General features: G+C 33.5%; 1 protein-coding gene across 9 annotated transcripts in view; it reads right to left on the reverse strand.

Moving 5' to 3' along the window:
• Kcnc2 (potassium voltage-gated channel subfamily C member 2) overlaps positions 1–25497 on the reverse strand; it is a 177467-nt gene that overhangs the window by 7292 nt on the left and 144678 nt on the right. For 4 of the 9 annotated variants that reach the window (XM_010639590.2, XM_010639589.2, XM_010639586.2 and 1 more), the window contains exons 2-3: positions 2930–3857; positions 743–907 (exon numbers count right to left, since the gene is read on the reverse strand). In XM_010639590.2, coding sequence (XP_010637892.1) covers positions 743–907; positions 2930–3857 — 1093 coding nt within the window. Of the gene's footprint in view, positions 1–742; positions 908–2440; positions 2542–2929; positions 3858–25497 lie in introns of all 9 variants that reach the window. The other 5 variants (XM_010639592.2, XM_010639591.2, XM_010639593.1 and 2 more) reach the window with 3 other exon arrangements.

Consider the following 25497-nt stretch of genomic DNA (forward strand, 5'->3'; position numbering starts at 1 on the left):
ATATATATCAAAGGAGTTTTTACTTTCATAACTTTGAGACATTCAGATAAACAACTGATAAAAACTGCTGAAGTATTACATAAGAGATTTAGAATATGTTTAGAACTTTAATTAGAAAAAACAATTATCATTGTCTTATAGTCATCAATTACTTATCAAATATATTCATAGAGCCAATTAGTTTTATTTGTTGTAGCAAAAAAGATATCAAAGGAGTTTTTACTTTCATAACTTTGAGACATTCAGATAAACAACTGATAAAAACTGCTGAAGTATTACATAAGAGATTTAGAATATGTTTAGAACTTTAATTAGAAAAAACAATTATCATTGTCTTATAGTCATCAATTACTTATCAAATATATTCATAGAGCCAATTAGTTTTATTTGTTGTAGCAAAAAAGATCCCTTAAGGACAGCTGGGTACATTATATTAAAATAATAAGATGAGTAATTTAATATTTATTTACTTATTCCATTAAAATTGTGCTCACAGACAAATGGAAAATCAGAAGAAAGATAAAAAGGTGAAAGGTCTTTCAGATATGACAATCAATCATCTATTATGAGCAGTAGTTTTAAATGTTTATAATGAATGGAAATGTGATGGTGGGACGAAAAGAGCACCACATGCAGTCTTTTCCAGAAAATGACAAATGAGCAATTTACAAGACTTCGAATATTTCCCGCACTTATGTAACTGCTAAGTCACCTGTTACGATCTGATTAAATGCATGCCTACCTTTCCTGATCCCTTCATCAGAAGCACACGTGTAAGCACCTGTCGTCAGTAGGAAACATGTTTCCCCTCTTCTGTTTTTGTCTCTGGTACTAGAACGTCTGATGGAGAGCCTTTCTGGGGGTGATAATGGCGGCTCACTTCCTGTACTGTCGTCACCTGATAACACTGGTCACAGCACCATGCCCATTGACAGACAATGATGGATGAGGAAATGAGACAGTACAAAGAGTTTACACCATATGCCCATAGTCCAGTCACTCAGTATACAAAACACGATAATTACATCACAATTAAAAAGAATCATCACAAAAATATTACATGGAGCAAAATGGAAATGTATTGTAAAGGATAGAAATGTTCTTTGGAAATTGTGATTCCTTTTCTGGATTTTGTCTAATAGATAATTGGCTTTTATGCCACTAGTAGTAGCACAAAGAAAGTGGGACAATGAATTAGCACAGAACTTATCTTACAATTTGTTACATGCTACTCAACTACTATAAGTAGGAATCTTTAAAAGTGAAGACTTTAAGAAAAGAGTTAAGTAAATATTTTTGTTTGCAGTTCTTTTATTATTTTATGAATGTAATTTTTCCAAAAATATTAATAAAAATCCTAATGCACAAACACTTTATGTCCAGGTACTCAATTTTGAAGTAGTAAAATATTATTGCACATACAGTGGAAATAGATCAACTTCTCTAAATGCCCTTGAAATAACTGTTTACTTCTGTATTCTTGCTAAAGCCTTTTTCATTCTAATGGCCTAAATACTAGCTTCTCATTACAATGTTTACCAAAGATGAGCGTGCTTTCTCTTTTTCCATGCCCTTCTTAAAGGTTCTGCATGGATACTCTGAGAGCACTGTAATGAGTTGAACAGCAACAACTGAACTCCCCCTGTCCTAAAGACATTCTTAACAGTCTTCAGATATATATATATTGACAGAATTTACAGAGCAATCACTAAATGAAAATAGGAACTGTGAATAAAATACTTAAATAGCAGTTCAGCTCCAGCCACGTTTTTGTTCTGTTTGTCTCAAAAATGTCTGGAAACTAAGGAGGGTGAAAAATAGCACCTGTCTCATTCATTAGTTTGCTTGTTTTGCCAATTGGTATTATTTCAAAATGATACAAAATTATTCACATGGTATCCTCACAAGTCATTTTTCCATAGGAAAATCTTGAAATACACGTAAGTCATAGGGAATGAATATACTTTTTAAATTTTCATAATATATAAAAATCTGTTTATATTGTTATACTTCAAAGTGGTTTATCTGTGCAAGATATGATAGATTAGAACTGACATTATTGCCAGTGACTTTGGCATTCTGAATATCAATTTAGAAGCAATCAATGCCAGATTATCTGCAGAAAGGGAGGGAATAGGGATTCAGATAATCTCACACACACAAAAAAAAGTTCACCAAAATTCAGTCCCAAATGGGAGCAGAGTCCAAAGCATAGTGAATAAAAAGAAATCCACAGAGAAATTCAACTCTGCCATTGATTAGCCAAAGTAGATAGTCTATTTCCTCAATAATTATGGATTGTTAATGTTACTTGGTATCTTGCCTCACCAAAGGGACTATATTGAGATGACCTACCAAATTTAAGAGCAATGAAAATTTAATAATCCACAATATTAGTAAGAAAGAGCTTTGTTATTGAAAGAATTATCTTCCATATCACCTCTTTGGTGTTTAGACCTTTGATATGTAAGCATCCATTCTTCTTAAATAACTTCTTGTGAGTTAGGTTGAGATGCATAGCCCCATATGGCAGAGATAAAACTGAGACAAACACACCAAGCCAAAAAATATGGAGATCAACATTTTGGAATGAAGGATGGAAGATGGCCAATATCATATCATCACATCGTGCAGAGAAACAAAGAAACAAAGAAGCAACAAACAGGCAAAAGAAAATATTGGCACCATCAGCAAAAGGCATTCCCACTAAAGCAAGAGCACTCTGTAGACCAGCTATGCAGACTTCTATTTGGGATCCATTCAGAAATGTTACCATCTAACTATCTAGAAGCCTGTCACAAACACACATTTTTATGAAGGAATAGGACTGAAAACTTATAAACATTTGCAAAAAATGAGACTGGCTGCCTTCACCTAAGGGACATACTGGTCTATAAAGTAATAACATGCATTTGAAATTGTGGCTTACCTGATCTGTTATGCTCCAGAAGTCGGTTATCTTTGCCCGGACATGTGTCACTCTGTGTACTATTGCAGCCCATATTTAATTCTGTCTTGCAAAATGTAGGTGAACTTGTCTGAGGAGCGGGAGGAATGTGCTTCTTTCTTTTCCTTGGAAGTTTCTGCTTGGCCATTGCCAAAGAGTAGTACATTCCAAAATTGTTAACAATGACAGGCACCGGCATGGCTATTGTCAGCACTCCAGCCAGAGCACACAAGGCTCCCACTAGCATCCCTGACCATGTTTGGGGATACATATCCCCATATCCCAGGGTTGTCATAGTCACAACAGCCCACCAGAACCCAATTGGAATATTTTTGAACTGTGTGTGCTCACTAGCTGAAGGGTCATTAGGTTGAGCTCCTACTCTCTCGGCATAGTAGATCATGGTAGCAAATATCAAAACTCCTAGAGCCAAGAAGATGATCAGCAGCAGAAATTCATTTGTACTAGCTCGAAGAGTGTGTCCAAGCACCCTCAGACCTACAAAATGACGGGTGAGCTTGAAGATTCTCAGGATCCTTACAAACCTTACAACTCTGAGGAAGCCAAGGACATCTTTTGCAGCTTTGGATGACAGCCCACTGAGTCCCACCTCTAAGTAGAAGGGTAGGATTGCCACAAAGTCAATGATATTCAAGAGATTTTTGATGAATTCGAGTTTGTTGGGTGAAAAAATAATACGGACTAAAAACTCAAAGGTAAACCACACTACACACACTCCTTCTACATATGTCAAGGCAGGATCCGTTTCTATTTCATACTGTAAAATAACAGTTGTGCCATTGATGACTGGTTCTGTCTTGTTTTTAACAATATTGAAAGCTTCATGTGTCTCCAGGCAAAAGGTTGTGATTGAAACCAAGATGAAGAATAAAGAAGCAAAAGCAATAAACTGTAGAAGAAAAAGAAATAAAAGAGAGTGACCTGAACCACGATATACTTTGATCCAAATCTAAGAGCATCAGTTCTTTTAAACAGAAAACAACATATTTGAAGATTTCATTTGATATGTCATTCAAGTAAAAGAAGAGTTATGTACGTAACATTAATTAGAATATAAATATAATGGGCTTAGATTTGTTTTTAGCTTGTATAGAGGCATAGTTTTCTTTTATGTTGGAAAATAAATTCTTGATGCTTTCAGGTAAGAAAACATAACCTGTAAATAGAGCACACAAAATTATTTTGAAAAAATTTTAAGGGATAATATGCTGAAAAAGGAAAAAAAAAGAAATTAGACCATGGCTCCAGATGTTTGGGTTCCTAGTAACCTTATTGTCAAATCAAATTTTATATTTTATAAAAATAAATTACATTATATGCAGAGGAAAATTTGGAAGCCAAACAAATATATCTGTAGGTTTCCATTTATGAATAAAATAGACTTGACACCATGATATATATAAACATAAAAATTGTAATATATTCTTCTATTCAATTTTATCAATTTAAGGTGAAGATTTGTCCAACTGAGCAAAATCTGGGGAGGAAACACAAGGAAACAAGTCTGAAGAGAAATCAAATTAAAGAACAAGTTAAAAGACAAATTTCTTACTCTATTAAAAAATTTTAAAGTAGAATAACAAATTATAAAGTTATAATTTTTAAATCAACTCTTTTTTTTCAGTCAATAATATATTAATAAACATATAACCACTAATAGAGTTGCCATTTATAGAGTTCTGACTAGTACCAGGCACTATTGAAATAAATTTATATGATTCATACTACTCCACATAACAAAATTACTAGTACCTCATTTTTTGGTTCAGTAATATTAATCCCGGACAGGAGGTTAAGTCTCTTTTCCTAGAACCTAAGATACAAAACAATAGACCTAAGTAACTAACCAGATGAGTTCATTGCCAGATTCTGCTTCCTTACCTAGTCAAACTCTCAAAGGCAAAAACAAACATGTTGAAAATCACTTATTTAGGCTAGGATCACATATTTCTTAATATTCAAGATCTGAAAATTGAAATCGAGTGGTGTAAGTGAATGACACTTGCTGTCAGTGCTAGAGCCGTTATAAGAGCTGGCCGACTTCTAGGACTGTCTTAATGCTCTCAGGTTTAGCACACCAAACAACAGAGAGTTCTTTGATGATTGTCTACACAGAGGAACTCTTCAGAAGACAAAAAATAATCAAGTGCAGGGAAGCTCTCATTTAGAAATAATAAGGTATGCAAAGATGATGTTGTCCCCTAACATCTCTTTCTCAAAAATGCCACTGACTAGGGGCTCAGCCAGTTCTGACAGATAGACTGTAACCATCTGCTTTAAAGAATCATCCCAAATTATAGAACTGTTTTCTGCTGTGCCAGTTAGTGAATTCGTCCTTTGGTATTATATAACTGTCATTTTTGTGGCTTTGACTTGCTTCCGCATATTTTCCAATTGTCCTTGTTTTTCCGTTATGACCTCTTTAAGTAGCTTTTCCAGATATATTGCAAAACACCATTTTTCATAGTTTTCACTTTGTACAAATAAACATATAATTCTCTTTTTAATCAACTAGTTGTGGTAAGATGGTATAACTCTGACCATATATGGATTAAAATATATCTTTTAAGACAATTCATTTTAATTTATTCATAAACTACTCATTAGTCAATCATAATTTTATCTACATATCTGAACACTGTTTGGATCTCGTTCCACTAAATTCTTTTGTCATTAGAACCCTAATATGGCCAGACGTGGTGACTGAAATCCCAGCACTTTGGAAGCTAAAGCAAGAGGATTTCTGAGAATTGCAGCCCAGCCAGGGTTACAAAGGGAGTTCAAGACCAATCTGAACTACATAGCAAGTACTTTAAAAAAGAGAAAAAAGAAACAGTAAAACAAATTCTAATATGTACCTGTGACTCTTCCCACCCATAGTCCCCAAAATCCTCACCTTAAATCTACAGCTTGTCAGGCTATGCTTCAAAAAGTTTTCGTGCACAATCTCTTCCTCAACAAGGCAGGTAGAGAATACAAAACAGTTAAGCTACAACCTTATTTTATGTTTCTAATTGTTCAATCATCATCTTTAATCTAACTTTGCAGTGTCAAACTCCACTTACATTAATGTGCTGAATTTGGTAAGACTTCTCAGTATTTTACTCTTTTAAAATCAATCCTAATGTGCTCACCACATCCGTAAAACAAAACAATTTGTCTATACAAAACACAGGACCTTTTCTAGTCAGGTTATTTTCTTCCATGCACGCATTCATCCAATCACTGTGCATGTCGCTCTATGCCAGCCCACAGTTTAGGTTCTTAATTTAGCAGAAGTTTACAAACCTAATCCTTGCCTTTGAGGAATTCACAATGTACTACTAGAGGCACAGACATGACATTCATCAATCACATAAAAATTACCTGATTATGATTGCCCTAAGTGCAATGAAAGAAAATAATATTGGACACTTTGAAAGGATCAAAAATGATGTTAAAACTGAAAAGTCTTTGATATCTCTGACCAAATGGCCAGGGACTGAAGTCTGAGGGCTGAATAGAGGTCTACCTGGTAGAAAGGGTGTCTTTATGTATCACACACATAAGAAGTTTTATCCATAAAGATCTGGGCTTTTCATCTTACTTTCTCAAGTGACCCTTGGCTGTAACACCACGAGTATCACAGGTTCCACCTTTTCCTGTGTTGCACAGAGTGTGATGCCTAAATCCTAACCTGGCAAACACACTCTACCTTTTTTAAGGTTAATCCTATTATGCGTTTTAATGTGAGACCATATGGCTACATTGTAATTTACACCCTGGTAGCGCTACTTTGGGTTTGTTGGGTACAGAATTCACTAGTCTAACTATTAAGCTCTGTTGTTAGAAATGATATAAAAAGATAAAGGACATATTAAAATGGTTTTCAATTGAAAGTACTAGGCAAATGCTAGAAATAATTTAGTATATTTTTTAAAATATAGTCATTCCTCAATATGAACTTATAGAATCTGGTAGTTATGTTTGTTGAGTTATAATTATTATTATATTGTTAGAAAAAGCTTAACAGTCTTAACACACGTATGGCTGGAACATACTTGTAAATAACATGAATCATCTTGTCTTTGGAAATAACTTGAATTACCCAGATTTCTGGAATAAAAGGGTTGTACAGAACTAATGTGTGTTATAATATACACAGAAAATGTACACAAATGTGAATTTGTTACTTTAACATGAGATAAGAGACCATCTTGTGTAGGCAGAAGGAATCAGCATTTTTGAGATTTTCAAGGTGATTACAACACATGCTAAAAGTTTGAAAACCAACTTCAAATGAGTTTTTTAATAGATTGATAACACATTACCAAACAAATTGGAATAGTCTTTAATTTATGCGCATTTTTAGTCTATTAAGAGAATCCTACTACAAGAGAGGGCAAAAAAGATGTGAGAAGTCACCCATGGAAGGCAAGATATCCAGGAATTTTTGAGGACCATAATACTAAGTGAAAAAAAAATGAAACAAAGAAGGTTAAATATGTGTTCTGCAATAGAAAAGAATCATAATATAAATGATATAAAAAGCAAAATAAAATACAAATAGTGAAAAACAAAGAAGTAAACTCTGGATATGGGAAGGGGATCTGGGTGAGGAGGGAGAGGAGAGTAAAAGTGGTCAAGATGCCATACCTATCTGTTCCAGGTCCTCAAGATTAACGTAAGCATTATACATTGCAAACATGTGCTAAAAATATTTTCAAATGAATTGAAGGTGAAAGCCATCAGAAGAAATTTAGTCCCCCTGAAAATCCTTAGAGGTTTTGGAAGAGTGCAGAGCTTTCCCTGGAAAGAATAGAAGTTTAATTTATGAGCAGCTTAATTTGAATATCAAGTGAACCTATGACCTTAGGAGCTTAGAAGACCTAGGATTAGCCTGAGGTAAACAATTAGATTGCATTAGCCAAGACTTGATGCACTTTACCTGAACTTAATTTTAAGTTATTTGGCTATAAAAAAATGATATTTTTTTTTGCTCACTGAATAGAGCTGGGATGAGTAAGAAATGAGATTATATTGAATAATATTAAGAAAAAGAAATTAAAAATGAAAAGAAGAAAGGGAAAGAGATTTTATTTATTTGTCTTTCTCCTTCACTAAACTGAGAGATCTTTAAGAAATGGAATTTTGTTTCATGTATTATTTTAGCTCCTGCTCCTGGCACAGTCATTAGCATTTAATGTGGCAGGATAGATGGATTGAATGGTAGAAATGCAATAAAATAATAAGTAAATGAGAAAAAAGATAAACCATAAAGCAGTGGGAATTACAATGATGTTAATTAGAAGGAAATAAGAGAAATTAAACAATAGAGCATGAATATCAAATCAAAAATAGTCAACTGTAGAACAAAGGCCAATTGAATTAGTTCATTGGCCAAAATGTTGCCAGTAGTAGTTTCCATCTATTCTTATAAAAGAATATGTCAAGGAGGAGTTGAGGAAAAGCCACGTTGCCATTTGTCTCTTCATTTTCCATTTCGAAAATACTACAAATTCTTATAGGCATTGAATGAAAATAAAATCAAGCATATTGAATAATTAAAATGTTAGAAAGCTTTCCACCCTGATGAGGTGCCTCGTGTTGACTGAATTTACAGAACTGATGCATCATTCCAAGAAGTTTTAGGATGGAAAATCCTGTTTAAATATTGGCTTATGAAACTAATAAGTAGAAATTTTTCTGCTGTAAGTCTGTAAGTTCAGGGTCTGTGTTTAACTGCAGAAAGTGTTCAAAAGTCTTTTCCTCACACCATGGATCTCAGTAGGAAACCCTTAGACACCAAGCTCTGTACGGAGGCTATTATATCAATACACTTCTATGTGAATAACTAAGTATCACAGGCAGAGAGAAAATGTAAATGGGGGCATTTATCTATTTGTTTGTTTATTTGTTGGGGGGACTGGGGCTCCAACTAAGGACCTTGCACTTGCGAAGCAGGCAGTAGCACCACTAAGCTAAATCCCTGAAACTATTCTCTTTATTTTTTTCTTTCATGTTTGTGTTAAAATAAAACTGAGTTGTACAACTTACAAATCCCAGAATTTCAAAGCTATGAGCCAAAGTGATCAAGTATCCATTCTTTGTACTCCCATAAGCCAGTATCACTAATATGGCAGTGATTTTCACACTTTTATTTCTAATTCCATGTGACCACAAGTTACATGTCTTCCTTTATGTACAGCTAAGGAAACAAATGAACCAAAAATATAATATTGATAATGTTTATATCTGGGTACAAGAGTTACTTCAGGTAAAGAAGGGTGTTGCTAATGGGGAATCTTGTCAGCAAAGCTGAGTTTTCTACAAAATCTTCAATCACATTTTATAGGTTTAATTTTAAAAAGAAAATTCAAAAGAAAATAATAACCAAGAGAGGACTAAATACAAATCATACTGAACAACCAGTAAGGTGATTTTCTTAGTCTTTAGGAATTATGCATTTGAAATATGTTCATGTTTCTTCTTTCCTATAGCATTGTAAACTTACCAAGTTCTCTTGAATGTGCATATTTTCAAGACTCAAATACCAGCCTTGGCATAATTAATGAATGTGGTGCTGTTTACAGAACCGTGATCTCCTGAGAGATTTAAAAAAATCCCTTTCATTAGTAATTCTTTCCTCAAGGGCCAGCCAAGCAAGGACAGCTAGAGGCAAGTGTCTAGTGCCTCCATGCAGAGTTAGAATTATATGAAATTATAAAATTGATAAAATCAAATTTCATAACCCAAGTTTTATCATTTCAAGGTAAATTCACAAATTTACTACATTTATAGTGGTGAATTACATTGTTGAGCTTTCATCTTTGAAAAAATGGAGTCATATATGATTGCTACATTCAGCAATTGATGGAAAAGATTAAGCCTCGGGAATCTATATATAAATTTGGTTTTGTACAACACACATTATTTCACATATACATATACTTAAAATATCTTTATATATATATGAATATATACTGTATATGCAAGCATAGCATATAGAGACATACATATATTATATAGAGAGGAAAAGAAACTGATATAAAGCATATTTCTCATCCTTCAAATAAAGAAAATATAACCAACTGTTTCTTTTGGCCACTGATATTTACTGTGTGGTTCTTGATAAATTATCTTCAACCATTTTATATAAATATATTATACTCCTAACATTTTCATCTCTGTGCCACAGACTGAAATTATAGTTGTTTTGGTTAGACTGAAAAGCTATCCACTCCCACCCAAGTGAAATTTTATGTTCTACAGGCAAGGGAAGTTTGAATATGTCCATTATTAGTGTGATCACAATTAATTATGATAAAAAGGTAACTAGAATTAAAAATACTCAATTATGAATGTACAGCATCATTTTGTTCCCCTAGTATTTATAATGAGATTAAAATTATTTTTGTAACTAATATATTTCATAGAAATTTTCTTATAATTGTTTCATTAGAATGAAGAAAAATTGCACAATTCTCAATAAGAATGACTTTAAAAATTATATATTATAATTTTATGATGTAAGCCAGAATTGTGTTTCCCAATTTCCAATTATATGAAGCTACACACAGATTTCCATCTTTGATATACTCTTATGAATTTAATATAAATGATGATTCTTATTAGAATAAAAACCTTCCCACCATGTAGGATTAGAAATACGTGAATCTCATCATATTTTTTCTTAAGACCAGATACTACTTTCTAAAATGAAGTATTCAAAAGTGCCTGCTTTTAACTGGTTTACAGTGAGGAAAGTAAGGGAGGGTGAAATTAGAAAGTAAAACAAAGTGATTAGCTACAACCTCCTGCCAAAGACATGCACTAACTGATAAATCTGTTTCTTTTAGAACTGTGCACCAGAATTAGAGCACACCCTTCACAGTGCCACAGGCCTGTTTCCCTACAGTACTACATTTGCTGGCCCACATCCCTGTACACCAAAGCATCCATGGCTTTCAGTTAGAAAATTCTTATTCCTTTTTTTCCATATCTCCTTGTTCAAAAATTCTTTCTAGAAGCATGACATTTTTCCCAGGTAGCCAAGCTCTCCCCAGCTATACCCAATCATAACTTTAATGGAGCCACACACTGAGGTTGAGGTTTCAATACACCCTATTTCTCAACATCATGTCTTTTGGGAGTGGACATTAATTCATTTTTCTACTTCAGTCAGGAGCCCTCCCATCTACTCTGTTTCGCTCCAGCAGGCATCCCCATTTGCATTTGTGAGTAGTAAACATGAGAGTCTCAAGTTCTCCTCTGCCTGAAAGTAATGGGCACTTTTACAAATAGTTGTAAATTCTTCACAGAAAAGAGGTAAATTCACTCCCCTCTGTAAATTGTAATTTGGTTAAAAGATATAGAAAACTTATTTGAAATTTGGAGGGCATTGATTAGCTATGTAATTAGAAGTACAAAGGGTTTTAGTGTTGCTTGTGTTTGCAGTTTAACTCTGTCTAGGATAGCGAATTGTAGTCTGAAGGCTCCTAGTGGCCCCAAGATGGGGTCTGTAAAGTTAAGACTCGTTTTCCGGTCACAGTGCAGGGTTGTCTTTCCTCTCCTTTCTCTGTCCCTAGTTTCTCTGTCCCTCCTTGGTTTTCACAAGGCTACATACATGACATGTGGCTTCTCAACATAATCAGTGCAGAAGCTGGTAAGGCAATTCACCCATTTTACGTTAAGCCAGACATGAAAGAGACTTGTAACAATGTAAAACAATGCCACTTTGCTTGCTTTATTTTTTGCTTTAGAACTGTTTTTATTTTTATATTTTTATTTCTCATTGAAAACATGTTTTCTCCTATCACTGGGTAATTTTCTAACCCAGGATAACAGAAGTCTTCTAGCCCTTTCATATGCAACTAATATGAACAGCAAATGATTCCATACACAGTCACAAGGTCTCCAAGGTGATCTTTAGCACAATTCTCTGCCTTACTACATTATTAAATCAATAAACCATGAATTTAGTATGTTAATAATTTTAAAATATCATGAAGTGAACTCTAGCCTAAGAAATTCTCAATATTCACAGAAATCTGGAAATGATACTTAGTAAATATTGAGAAATAATGGCATAGACTACAGCTTACAGCTACATAAAAAATATTTAACTCGTATGCATCCACAGCCCACAAAAAGATTTTAAGAATGGTTCATGAAAAAAACAGAATAGAATTGAAAGGAAAGTATAAACTATGCAGAAAAGACAAACTTAGAAAAAGATTGTCAGTGTGTGTGACGATGTCAAGGACGTAAAGACAAGATAAAGCTTCCAGGAAAAGGAAAAGCAGTTTAATAGTGACAATCTACACAGTACAAAGATTGAAACATATCTGTTGAAGGGGATAAATAGCCCTTCAGAGGTTCCCTTTATGAAAGGATCTTTTGTAAAGAAAGAGGAGAAAATGTAGATTCCAAAGAATTAACAAATTAGTACTAAAAAGCATGAGTGTCAAGAGCATACACACACCAACACACATTACTGTACTCAGAAGGGTTTAAATTAGACTCATTCACAGAGATTAGGACAAATCATTCCAAAATTTAAATTCTAAAAAAGCTACTTAGGTAAGAATGGTCCCAAAACACATTTTTGATATAAAAGTAAGAGCTTAATAGTAAATGCTAATGTCAAATATTCTTGAATGCTAAAATTGCTAAAATTGTCTTACTCATAGGATTTTTTAATATCTACAAACAAACAGCACACAGTGGTAATTGTGTATTTTTTATTGTTTTTAACCAATTCTACCCTTCAGATTTACCTGGGTATATACAGTCCTTAAGGGTACCAGGAAAGAAAGAAATTCAGCTATATGCAATTGACAGCACTTCCATAGAACAATAAATGAAAATAAAGAAACCATAACTGTTTTAAGATGCCAGCATGTAATTTATAAGAAGTGTGGCAATCTTCAAGTATAAGTTGTACACTTTTCCTTTTAAAAATGAATAATGAAAATAGTAATCAGAAAATTCTTTAAAAATATAAAAATGTATAGTCATTCCACTTACTCCAACCATCATATTACATAAGAGGCCATTAGGCCATTTTACAGAAAACCAAACTGAAATTTAGCAACTAGAGATAAAGCCCTCTGACATATAACATGTTTCTTCTCTGTGCCTTTTTGGTAAGTTTTCAACTCTATTGAGTACAAATGCAACAGAAATAGTAGAATGTTCCTATAAAGTGTTTTTTTTATATACATATATGCAAAAACACGTTTACGTGCACACCCTGAATTTTGGTCATCAATAAATTCAGGAGAACAAAATTCCTCAGCTTTTATTACTTTATTTGATTTACAGGTTTTTATATATAGCAGTGTTCAAAGTCCTTATAAAATACATGGTATATTTTAAGCAATTATACATAAACAAAGAGAACTGATTAAGTGGGATCAGATTAAATGAATTGTGCCTTATTTGGACAAAATAACCACACATTTTGAGACTAACATATCTAGAAAATTATGTAACTTGCATGAACAAACAGGTCTGAGCTGGGTTTTTCTTTTCCCCTCACTTTTTAGTCTGTATTTTCTACCTACAGAAAGAAAGTGGATATTTTCATAGATTATTTAACTCATTTCAGAACTTTCAGTGCAAGACTTACAGGACTTGTCCTTGATATAGAAACAACAGAGGGAAAACTGTTGAATATTTAATAGAGCTAGAAAATACTACATTTAATATTCTCTTGAGTTTGCACAGTGCTGACTTAGAAGAAACCCAAAGTGTCTCTTTCCACAGTAGAATCTGAAAAATGCAGTGAGTAAATTTCTCTAAAATGTCTTCTACAGGTTCAATAACTACATTCTTAAAATTAAAACACTTCTTTTAAAACATGTTCTGAATATTTTTTGGTTAATCAGGAAAAGATGACTGTGAACCGTGCTTTAGGGTTTAATTTATGACACTTACTTTTAACGTTTTGGTTTTTTCATGTTGAAACTTCAAGAGGAAGAAGGGTAACAAGAGAAGACTGATAAAAGTATGTTACATGTATGTATGAATATGTCAAAATGGAGCCCACTATTCTATATAACTTATATACACTAATAAACAAAATGAAAACCAACAATTCGGCAATTCCAAGAATTTTACCTAGGCTTTGTTTTATTTCTTTCTGCTCTGTTATTTTTTGTTTTGGTTTGTTTAGATAAGAGGTATGTTTTAGACAGAGTAAGAAAATCAGTCATCTAATGATCTGTAATAGTTGTACATCCAATAGGCTTTATTGATTTTGGTTTTATAAATGTAAAAAATTCCTTCTAACATAGTAGGTTTTGAAAGGACTAGAACAGGAAAAGGAACGTTTCATACCTAAAAGTCATTCTCAAAAGATTATAATTTTTCACTGAATTTTTAAAATATCCTTTATGGCTTGGTTTCATTTCTATTGTGAAAATTTCTTTATGGGCTGTGCAAGAATTCACATTCTAATTCAATAAATATTTTTTCTGCATCTATTAAATTGAAGATTCTCTTCTGTGAGATTCTTAAATCCAAGGTGAATACGAAGAGTATAAACAAACAAAAAAAAGAGGATAAACGATTTGCGGGGAGGAGGCAAATGAAATAGATGCCTCAAATAAAGGTATATTAGAATTCAAAAATTACAAAGTACTTAAAAGTCAGTTATACATCTAAGTCTTGTTTAACTCATAATACTCCATGGGCTTGGAGCTATCAGTTATAACCCCATTGCCGAATACAGTGGATAAATGGACATCTATGGTCACAGTCTCAAAAGCAGCAAATATTAAAGATTCTTTGCCTTTAGTAAACTCACTAATTGCCTTCCAGTGCTCGCTTCAGCAGCACATATACTAATTGACTTTCAGGATACACTGTTCTGAGTTTTTCCCTCTTCTCTGAGCAATAGTTCTCAATTTTCTTTTCTGGGTCCCCTTTTCACCTGCTCTCCAAATGCTACAATAGCACAAGATTTGTGTCCAGGCTCTTTCTCTGTCAAAGGGAACCAGTGCAGCTCCTACATTACCAGTTGTATTTGTTTGGTTCCAAATTTAGAACTCCAGCCCTGATTTCCCTGCACTCTAGACTGTTTTCTTGCTTCTTGCTTTACTGACATTATCTCAAGGGTATGAGGTCAAATAGGTTTGCCAAACATTTTTTAATAGTTTTTCCTCCCGAATTGTCCTTCCTTTAGGTATCTCTATTTAAGTAAATAAAATATAGTTATTCAAGCCAGAACTGAGAGGTCAGATTAAGGTTTCTCTTTTCTTCCCTAAGATAGTGTCCAATTCTCTAAATCAACTGAATTTGCCTGACAACCATTTATATATAAAACTGAAACTAAAAAGACTCATTGGCTGCCTTCTGCAATCTGGAGGCCCAAGAAAACCAGTGGTACAGTACAGAGGCATAAGAGATTATTAGTTAATAGCAGACAGTAGATTTCAGTCCAAGTCTACAGGCCTAGGGACCAAGAGAACACAGGACTGGACAAGAAGAGGTATATCCCAGCTCATCAGTGAGGCAATATAAAACTGAAACTAAAAAGACTCATTGGCTGCCTTCTGCAATCTGGAGGCCCAAGAAAACCAGTGGTACAGTACAGAGGCATAAGAGATTATTAGTTAATAGCAGACAGTAGATTTCAGTCCAAGTCTACAGGCCTAGGGACCAAGAGAACACAGGACTGGACAAGAAGAGGTATATCCCAGCTCATCAGTGAGGCAGACAATAAATTCAAAAATTACAAAATTTGGTTTTTCTATTTCATTCTTCTATTTAGGTCTACTCAGTCTGTTCAAAGTTTGGAACACACAAACACACACACACACACACACACACACACACACACACTCCAAAAGATCTGTTTGCACAGTTCATCAGCACAAAAATTCAAATGCTGATATCATCCAGAAATACACACTGGAACAAGCCCCAACATAATTTGTGACCACATAGCTAGGCAACCAGTGGCCCAGTCAAGTCATTACAGACTCCGGGAGTATCTTCACGACATTAGCACTTAGCAGCTGTTCTCCTCAGTGTTAGGGACCCAAGAAAGAGAACAAGGAATGAGATGATGCTTTTAATGACTTAGTTTCAGGGATTACACTGTGTTCCATCACTTTCATCATTTTGTTACTAATAAATCACTAATCCCAGACCACATTCAAAATGGGGAACTAAACTCTATTTCTTAAAGGGAGAAATACAACTTATGAAAATATACTTTTGCATGTCTTTGGTTTTTTAATTGACAGCAAAAATTACAAGGTGTGCAAACCATGTGCAAAATGGTGTTTTGAAATACATAGACATTGTTAAATGAATCTACCTAATTAATATATGCATATCTCATAGTTATTTTATAGGGAAATAAACCAGATACCTATACTATATGATCTCATTTATATGTGGAGTCTAAACAATTAGAATTCACAGATGTAGAAAGCATAACGGTGTTTATCTGGAGCTAGTGAAGTTTGTCAGGATTGGGAAGGATATTGATAAGAGGATAAAAAATTTCAGCTAAATAGGAAGAGTAAATTCAAAAGATTTTTTTATACAGTGTGTTGACTATAGTTGGTAATAATATAATTGATCTTTTCTTAAACAACATAGTGGTGAAGAGCACTGAGCCTTACACAAAATCCACATGTAACTTCAATTATTTATCACGCTTATTAGCACGTGCTTCTAGGCTATTTATGAAAAATTCAAGTTGTAAACTTTTATTGCAAATAAAAATGAAGTTCTTAAAGATATTAATTTGACTAGATATGAAACAATTTCAAAGACTTTAATATTTATTGAGAAAAAATGGGCTTTTGTTTTAAAAAAAACATTGGTCTTTACAAAAAATCAATACATTGTTAGGTAAAACATAATAAAAATCCCAGTTTGCATAGATAATGACAATTTCTCATTAGGCAAAGGCCAAGCATATGAGGTCTTCGTTTGATCCTTTGCTGATTTCTAGTTGCTGCAATTTCAAGTTCATTTCCTCCTGCTGAATGTCCGGTGATGGTAGAAATGGTCAGCTGGCATTTAATCAGCACTTCCCACCCTCTCCAGTGCAGAGCAGATGAGTTCTCAGCAGGAGGATCAGTTCCATTTGTCTTGGTCATTGTCATGGTTTCAATCTTGGGTCTTCCCCCAAAGCCTCATGTGTTGGGGAGGTGACTGGATCCTCGGTACACTCTACTTGATTTGCTGTTAGGAGGTGCGGACGGCTGGTGGTGTCAGGGGAGGTTGTAATCTGTGAGACTGTATCTCCCTATCTAGCTCTTCTCTTGTTTCTTTACTTCCTAAGTCACGATGATGTGAGCAGTTTTCCTCTGCTAAATCCTTCCCTATGCTATTTACTCCTTAGAATCAGCCTACCAAAGACTGAAAATGCGAACTAAATCTCTCCTTCTTTACGTTGTGGGTATCAGGTACTGTGTCCCAGCTATAATATAGTAAATCAATCACCTTGTGATTCAAGGCTTCTGGGAAGATGCATTGGTAGTTGAAATTGCCAGAGTGTAGACACTGAAGTGTTGGCTGACCTTAAGTCTCTTCTCCTTGATTTCTCTCATCCTCTTCACTGCCTCTCTTCCTAGGCAATAGGGAATTCCCTTTGGAATTTTGGTCTGTAACTACACTATATACTGTGTCTCACCGGTGGCTCTTTGCTTCTATACCCCAGTTATCAGCTCCCCCATCATTGACTCTTGTCTAAAGGATTGAATTTCATGGCCAAAAACCATAGTCGATGCATGTAGTAAGGTAGAAAATTTGCCTGCAGCTAGCCCAGCATTGTGTGGCTAGGTCTTCAGCAATGCTCTCTAATCCCTCATTCTCCTCTCCAGTCTCACTGGGAATGCTGCTAGTAATTGTGGGCAGGATTTCTAAAACATGGAAATCACCTAGATTTCCTTTCTTCTGCATATTTACTGCCTTGAGAATTCCTATGAGAACATTTTCTGGCTCCATCCTTTTCTCCATGAGCAACATCAAATGCCACTGTTAGTGCATCTCTGATGCTCCAAAGGTATTTTATGGAGTTCTTCTTATGGCAGTCTAGTATACAATTACATTACTTGGTGTCATTCCTAATGATGAAGCCATATCCATATCTTACATTGAACCATTCTGCTCTTCCTGAAACTTATTGAGGTGACCACTTTGTGAGTTCCCACAGGTCCCCTATGAAGGCCCTCAGAGTCTTGGCTGCCTGGGCTGCTGTCCATGGTTCTGAGCTTGGTGCCGACAAGGCTAATGAACAAGACCAGCGGCTGTGGCTGCAACTCCTCCCAGGGTTTTAAGGAAACAAAGGCTGGGGCAGAGGTAGGGCTAACGTGGACTCTCTGGAGTGTACTCCACACTCCCTGTATCAATAAAACCTTGCATATAATTTTGGCTCCCCAAAAATTTAATTGCTATTGGCCTGCTGTTTACTAGAACTTTTACCAATAAACAATTAACATAGTTTATGTGCTTTGCCTTATATATTGTAAAAATATATGATAACTTGAAGAGATCACTTTGCTGTGATACATGTTCTCTGGGGAGATGCACTGGTCACAGGGAGAATTTTGACTTTGTGTTTTAAGTAGATAATTGCAACACATGAACAACACAATAGAAATAGGAGGTGAATATGAAAGTATGAGTAGTACAGTATTACTACAACTGCTTTCAAGTAGTTATGGTTTAATATTACAACTTAAGATTTATTTACATTTCTCTGATCAAAAATGGTGCTATATATGATTTGTGTTTGGTTGCATAAGATTTGAGAAATGAACTTTTTAACAAATTTGTGTACATTTTATGGTAGTAAATGATAAACTAGATTATTATATACTTGTCAATTTACAATATACATTTTACTTATTGTCTCTATATGGATTACTGTAGTTTCTCTGCCAGTTTTTACAAATTATCACAAATCTCAAAAAAATATTTGTGCATAAGTGGATCTGTCTGGTTCTAGCATCAGCTGTATATTGTATTCTTAAAAAATGCTAAGATGATGGATGTAAGGGAAATATTTTTAAACCATTAGTGTTACACAGAGTGCAGGGCCTTTATAGAAAACAACTGTAATACCACTTTGAGGTGGTAAAGTGTAATAAAAAATCAAGTAAATGGATAAATTAACTTTGGGAATTGTGAACTTTTAAGGTTACTAATGAAAAGAATGATCTCTAAAAGAAACATAAGCCAAAAAGTCCAAGTTTAATGAGAAAAAATGAAGGAGATTCAGAAATTCTTGAATAATTTCAATGAATAGGCAAGACCTAAATAAATATATAGACTATGAAAATAAACTTTACTTCAAATAAGGAAAGTTCCAGATCAGTTATATGGACCTAGAAGCTGGAATAAAATAAAAAATTACCTCATTTCAGAGAATTACAAAAGGAGGCATCTCTAATAAAGTAATCTGAGGAAATCAAATGTTTCAGTTAAGCAAAAAAATGTAAGAATAATAGGAAGATAAACTGCAACGTAGAGTTTTTAAGTCATTTAGGATGCAATATAAGCATACTATAAATTGAACAAAGTGTCACAGTTCGAACTATGAAAAAAAAAATGTTTGCATTCTTAGAGTTCTAGGAGTTGGCAGTCCAAAATCAAGCTACTGGGAAAGCAGCCGTCTGGTGAGACCTTTCTTCCTTGTTTGCCAATAACTGCTTTCTCAGTGTGTCCTCACTAGCCTTTTTATGTTTGTGGGTGTGTTCCAGAAATATCTTATTATTATTATTGGTTACCAGTCCTATTGAATCACGACTTCAGCCTTGTGACCTGACTTAACCTTAGCCTCATCCCTAAAAGTCCCAAATACAGTACTTAGGGCTCCAACTTGAATTTATGGTGGGACACAATTTAAACACTAGATTACTTAGTTTGTAGTAAAATTAGAATTTGCATTCCATGGAATCTAGAGAAAAAAGAAAACAATAATATTCCCCACATTATTGTAGGTGCTACCAGGAGTCTGAATACACTGTGATCAAACTATGCATTGACTACCGATTTTTTTGTAATTGCAGAAAAAGATACATTGGTTTTATTCCCCCTCAAAATACTTCCCCTCACTCCAAATACACTTATACCATTGTCCTTACTATTTTCTGAGGCAATTCTGGAACTCCTCTTTCACATCTTTATAAAATGTGATCCAAAATAGTGTGAATGCTGATGCCAAGTGCCATCCAACAGAAAGACAGATTTGTAAAAAGATTGAATGTACCCTCATTCACCTTATTCATCAGATATGGCACTTTGCAATTTTTGCCTTTTCCCAAAGTCAAAATGACCCTGAAAGGTAAATATTTTGCTTTGACTCAGGACACAGAAAAGGCCATGATAGCTTAACGAAAGACATTCACAAAAGAAGACTTCCAGAGCTGCTTCAGAAAGTGACATGAATAATGGGATAAGTGTATTCAAAGTGGGAAGATTTGAGGGGATTTAATGGAAGTATGATTTTTACTGTAATAATTTTTAAAATTTAAACATTCACCCTTTTTCTGATCACACCTTGTAGATATTAAAATATTAAGAAGATTGAGACATAGGGGTAAGAAAGAGAAGAAGGGAAAGCACGGAATGAGAATCAGAAGTGGAATAGTTGACAAATATTGTGGTCTTGCTATAGAAGTAATAAAAAGCTCAGGCAATGCAAGATATTGAAGAAAAATTTAGTTTGAAAAATGTCAAAATCATTAAAAGTTCAAAGTACATATTTTGTCTTGACCTGACTTGGTACCACATTGATCTTTCCAGGGTAACTGGCTGCCTTCTGCAATCATGGAAGGGCAATTATTTTACTTAGAAAAATGAGTTTTCAACAGCACAAGTGAGAGAAGCAGGACAGTGTTAGGTGTGTGTTAGAAAGGGGCTGAGGATGATAGCAAGACACAGCTGGATGGCAAATCTAAGTAACAAAGACAGACAAAAGCAATATTTTCTGAACTAGATTACCACAGCTACTTCATTAAATTGAAAAATACTGACATGGTTTCTCTTATATGAAAATCTAAAATATAAATGAATGAATATAATAAATGAGAGATGGTAGAAAACAAGATGGCAGATTTTGGGAAAGGATGAAAGGGTTGGGGGAAGAGGCAGATAAAGAACAGAAGGATAAAGTAAAAGAAAATGGTCAAGATATGTTTTATGCATATAACAGTTCTCCAAAATGCACATCAGTAGTGTTGCAAAACTATACTAATAAAAGAAAAAATATATATTGACAGTGTTGGTGGAAAAATAAAAAAACTCTTTTAGAACCTTATTTCTTTTTACACATTTGAATGTTAGTACATGCCCACAGACTAATGATCAGTCAAATCCTATCTAATTTATGATGATCATGTTTAGGCAGGAAACATGAAATGAGATTCAAAGGCAAGACTTGTCTGGAATGCCCGCAGTTCCTTAGCTTGCCAATATGTTAATTTTCACACTCAATTATTATTTTGCCAACAAATAATTCATATCAACTTGGATAGATTTTAAAACATTATGACAAAAATAGGTAATTTTTACTTTCTTGATATTACAGAAATTGTTAACTATAGATGACTAAGATGAAAACACAATGATAAACTGTTCATCTGATTTGAAACTTTGATTTTTATTTCCAAAACCGAATTGATCAGCTGGGCGTGGTGGTGCATGCCTGTAATCCGAGCAATCGGGAGGCTGAGGCAGGAGGATCGCTGTGAGTTCGAGACCAGCCTGGGCTACGAGGTCAGTCTCAACTATACACTGGGACCCTGTCTCAAAAAAACAAAACAAAACAAAACAAAAAGTTTGATCCTAGATAAATGAAAACTAAAAAGCAAAAGTTGATATATACGCTGCATTATTTCTGTTCAATTTTGCTTGAGACATCTTTCAGTAATTCCTTTTTTCTTTATTCCATTACAAGTTTACTCTTAAGTTGCAATAAAATGAAGTTCATTGGACACTGAAAGATCCTATTGCCAAAAAGCCAAATACTAGATATACATTGTCATCTCCCCAAAATATTCATCTTTCATGCTCTATGTTATAAATGCAACAAATGGGGAATTCCAAAATTTCTCAAAACAATTTTAACCTTTTAGGTCTTTGAGAAAAATCCAGAATACACTGAATTTTGATGGTTAGGAAGTACATATGTCCAATAATTTTAGTAGGAAGACTGAGCGAATCTTTTTGTAAATTACATGATTTTAGAGATAATGCTGAAATGGCATTAATGATTATTGCTTTTATTGTTATTAGAAGACAAATTTAATATTTTCCCCATTGGTATCTTTTATTCTTTTATGGTCAACAATGGCTACTCTTTTCAATAAGAATGTATGCTTTCAAATAGATAATATGAAAGAGGAAGAAAAGGGACAAGGGGGAAGGGGAAATGGAAGGGACGGGGGAAAGGAAAGAAGGGAATGGAACCACTATGAGAAAATGAATGGAAGCAAAGTGTTTGTAGATAAGGAGGGAGGGAGGGGTGGAAGGGAGAGTAGGAAAAATACATAACCGAGATTGATTCGTTAAAGGTACAAATTCGCAACAATGATTGCCATTACATTGTATACCTTAAATGTACCAATAAAATTATTTTTTGAAAAAGTAGACATTGAAATAACAATAGAAATCATGCACACAAAAAAATGTGAGGGGGTTATCAGGGATTGAACTCAGGACCTTGCACTTGTGAGGTAAGCAGGGTGCCACTGAGCTAAATCCCTAGCCCCAAAACTATTTATTTGTTATGACAGGTTATATCTCCTTTTAACTTTGAATTTCACTGAACACTTTTTATTTTAAAGTTTCATCTCTGAATTTTGTGAATTTAACTACATTAAAGTATATCAGCTATAACTCTTACTCCAGGTAAAATTTTGTAGTATGCTTTATAATATTTATAATATATAATTTATAATATAATATTTATAATATATATTATATTATAATAATTCATTATTAATATATTCACAATATTGCATATGCATATAGTATGTCTAGTGTAGCACCAATATATATTATATAAAAATGTATAAAAATTTTCTAACACTTAAGAAACTACAAGTATATATCCTCAAACTAATGTAAGCAACTAGGTTGGTGAAAAAGAGAAACAAATGTGATTGAATTTCTTTATTACTTAAGCATCTACTAATCCTTATTTAATAACTTGATCTTCTTATAGATGACATTAACATTCCAAATACAAAACTAAAAGTAGAATATCATCTGTGTAGTTGTAGGGGAAGTGGGAAGGGTAGGGGAAAGGAAATAAGGGAAAAGAAAAAAATATGAGAAAATGAAAAGATGGAAATAAAGTGTTTGTAAATGGGGAGGGGAGGAGGGGGAAAAGCGAGGGCAGGGACAAGGGGCAAAATGAGAACCAAGACTTGTTTTATAAAGGCATAAGATCCCAATGATGAATGTAACTGTACTGTATACCTAAAATGTACCAATAAACTCAATGAGAAGAAATATAGAATATCATCGTTTTTTGAAAAATAGATTTCCATGATGAAAATAGGCTCAACCACTTCAGTATAAAAACAAATAGACAAATAAAATAGTGAAATATACTATTAAAACCTTACATTATGGGGCCAGGCATGTATCTCAGTGGTGCCACCCCTGCCTTTCAAGCACAAGGTCCTGAGTTCAATTCCCAGAACTGGGAAAACAAAAACAAAAAATCTACATTGGAAGACACTAAACATGTAAGTCCATCAGAAATATAATACTATTATTTTTTATAGAAATAGAACAATTCAGAGACAACTAAATTTATGAGAGTAATATTTTCTTCAGTCTTATTTATCATTTCCTGATTTCTTCATCATTTATTCAGTAATATTTTATATTTAGCTAATGTTTAAAGTACCACAGTAAAATTCATTCTGTTTTCTTAAATTCTACTACAAATTTATTATATTATATTATTATAATTTCAATATATTTAAGGTTTATATTTCTCTACAAACACTCAGCTTGAGGTATATAATGTGCTTCTCACAAACAGAAAGTAATATTTTGTTCAATAAAACATATCACTTGTAAATTTGTATTATATGCATGTCAAATTAAACTTTCCTAAATAGTTTAAGCCTTTTGGTTACAATGTTTCCTAGTTGAAACAATTCGTTTGCAAATAAAAATGAAAAATTCATATGATCTCCAAATCAAATAACGAACTTAATTTCCATTAATTGTATTGAGATGAATAGAAGTTTAACAGCTGGAATGATATAGTTGTATTAAATGGATCAATCTTAAGCCAAGTATTATTTCTCCCAGAATAATCATTCATGGCTTAATAAATAAAATTTAAATAGTAATTTCAGGGAATCCCATATATTTTAGAACTGGAAGTGATCTTTATATTCTTACTTTTAAAGATTAATTGCAAATAAATATTTTCAGTATTGAATGAGTTGTAGTTTAAAAGTGATAATTATTACTTTAATGTACCAAATAATTATTACATTTTTAAAACTATACTAAATCACTAGAAAATAAAAATGTTACTTAATTAAGAAATGTAAAATAATTCTGTTGGAATGTTTCTGCTTTGAGTTGACAAAAAATCGTAAGAAGTTAGGTCACATGTTTAGAATTATCTAGTTTGTAGCAAAATCTGAAAGATGCTACACTATTCACATGCAATTATATTAAAATTTTTACAAGTAAATAAATTACCATACATTAAATCATATTAAAATTGTGAAACTCACTTAAATATATCGAATACTTACTAAACAACTCTAACATATGAGTTCTGTGATAGACCAATGAACTATGACAAATAGAAGCAAATCCCTGTGAGAATAAAGAGAGAAAACTAAAATTCTTTCTGGTGGAATATGGAAATGCTCTGCTGTGGGAGAGATTTTGGATTCTATCCATTTCTTTTAAAAAGCCTTTCCTATCTTCTGCTTAGCCAGCTCTGTATGAAAAAACTAAAGCAGCCTAAAAATAGGTTTCACTTTTTACCTACTCTAAATGTATAAAGATCTGAAAAAGTATCTGTGAGGAGAACCTATTCAAGAGCTATAGCAACTCTCTCTGCACTATCTAGACCAGTGTTTAACAACTTTATTCTGGATTTCCATAACATCCTACTAATATGTCAATGTCTCTTGTGTTCTACATGACCCCAGTCCTGGTAGACTTTGAACTTGTGGGTCAGTAAAAATCATGTATCCTCTAAATTATTGGTCTCAACACAGAAAAAATACTCTATAAAACTTCTGTTAAAAACAAAACAAAACAAAAAACAAAGAAAAGAATAATATCCAGAAAACAGCAAAGTTCTCTTGCTGTTTTGGTACCTGGGACCATTTTTTTTTAATTAGCATCTTAATCGTCATCTGGAAAGAAAATATTCTAGAGTAATATCATCAGATGTAGCTCTGATAAAGCACGGTCCCTACTATGTATCCTAAAGCAGGTACAAGACATTTTATATTCATAGAGGTATGATACAGTACCGTCCTACATCAATAATACTAGAATCAATTTTGGTTTGAAATTTTTTGTCTGCA

This window comes from Fukomys damarensis, unplaced genomic scaffold (assembly GCF_012274545.1).
Source record: "Fukomys damarensis isolate Sample0158 unplaced genomic scaffold, DMR_v1.0_HiC HiC_scaffold_15, whole genome shotgun sequence".
Lineage (NCBI taxonomy): Eukaryota > Metazoa > Chordata > Mammalia > Rodentia > Bathyergidae > Fukomys > Fukomys damarensis.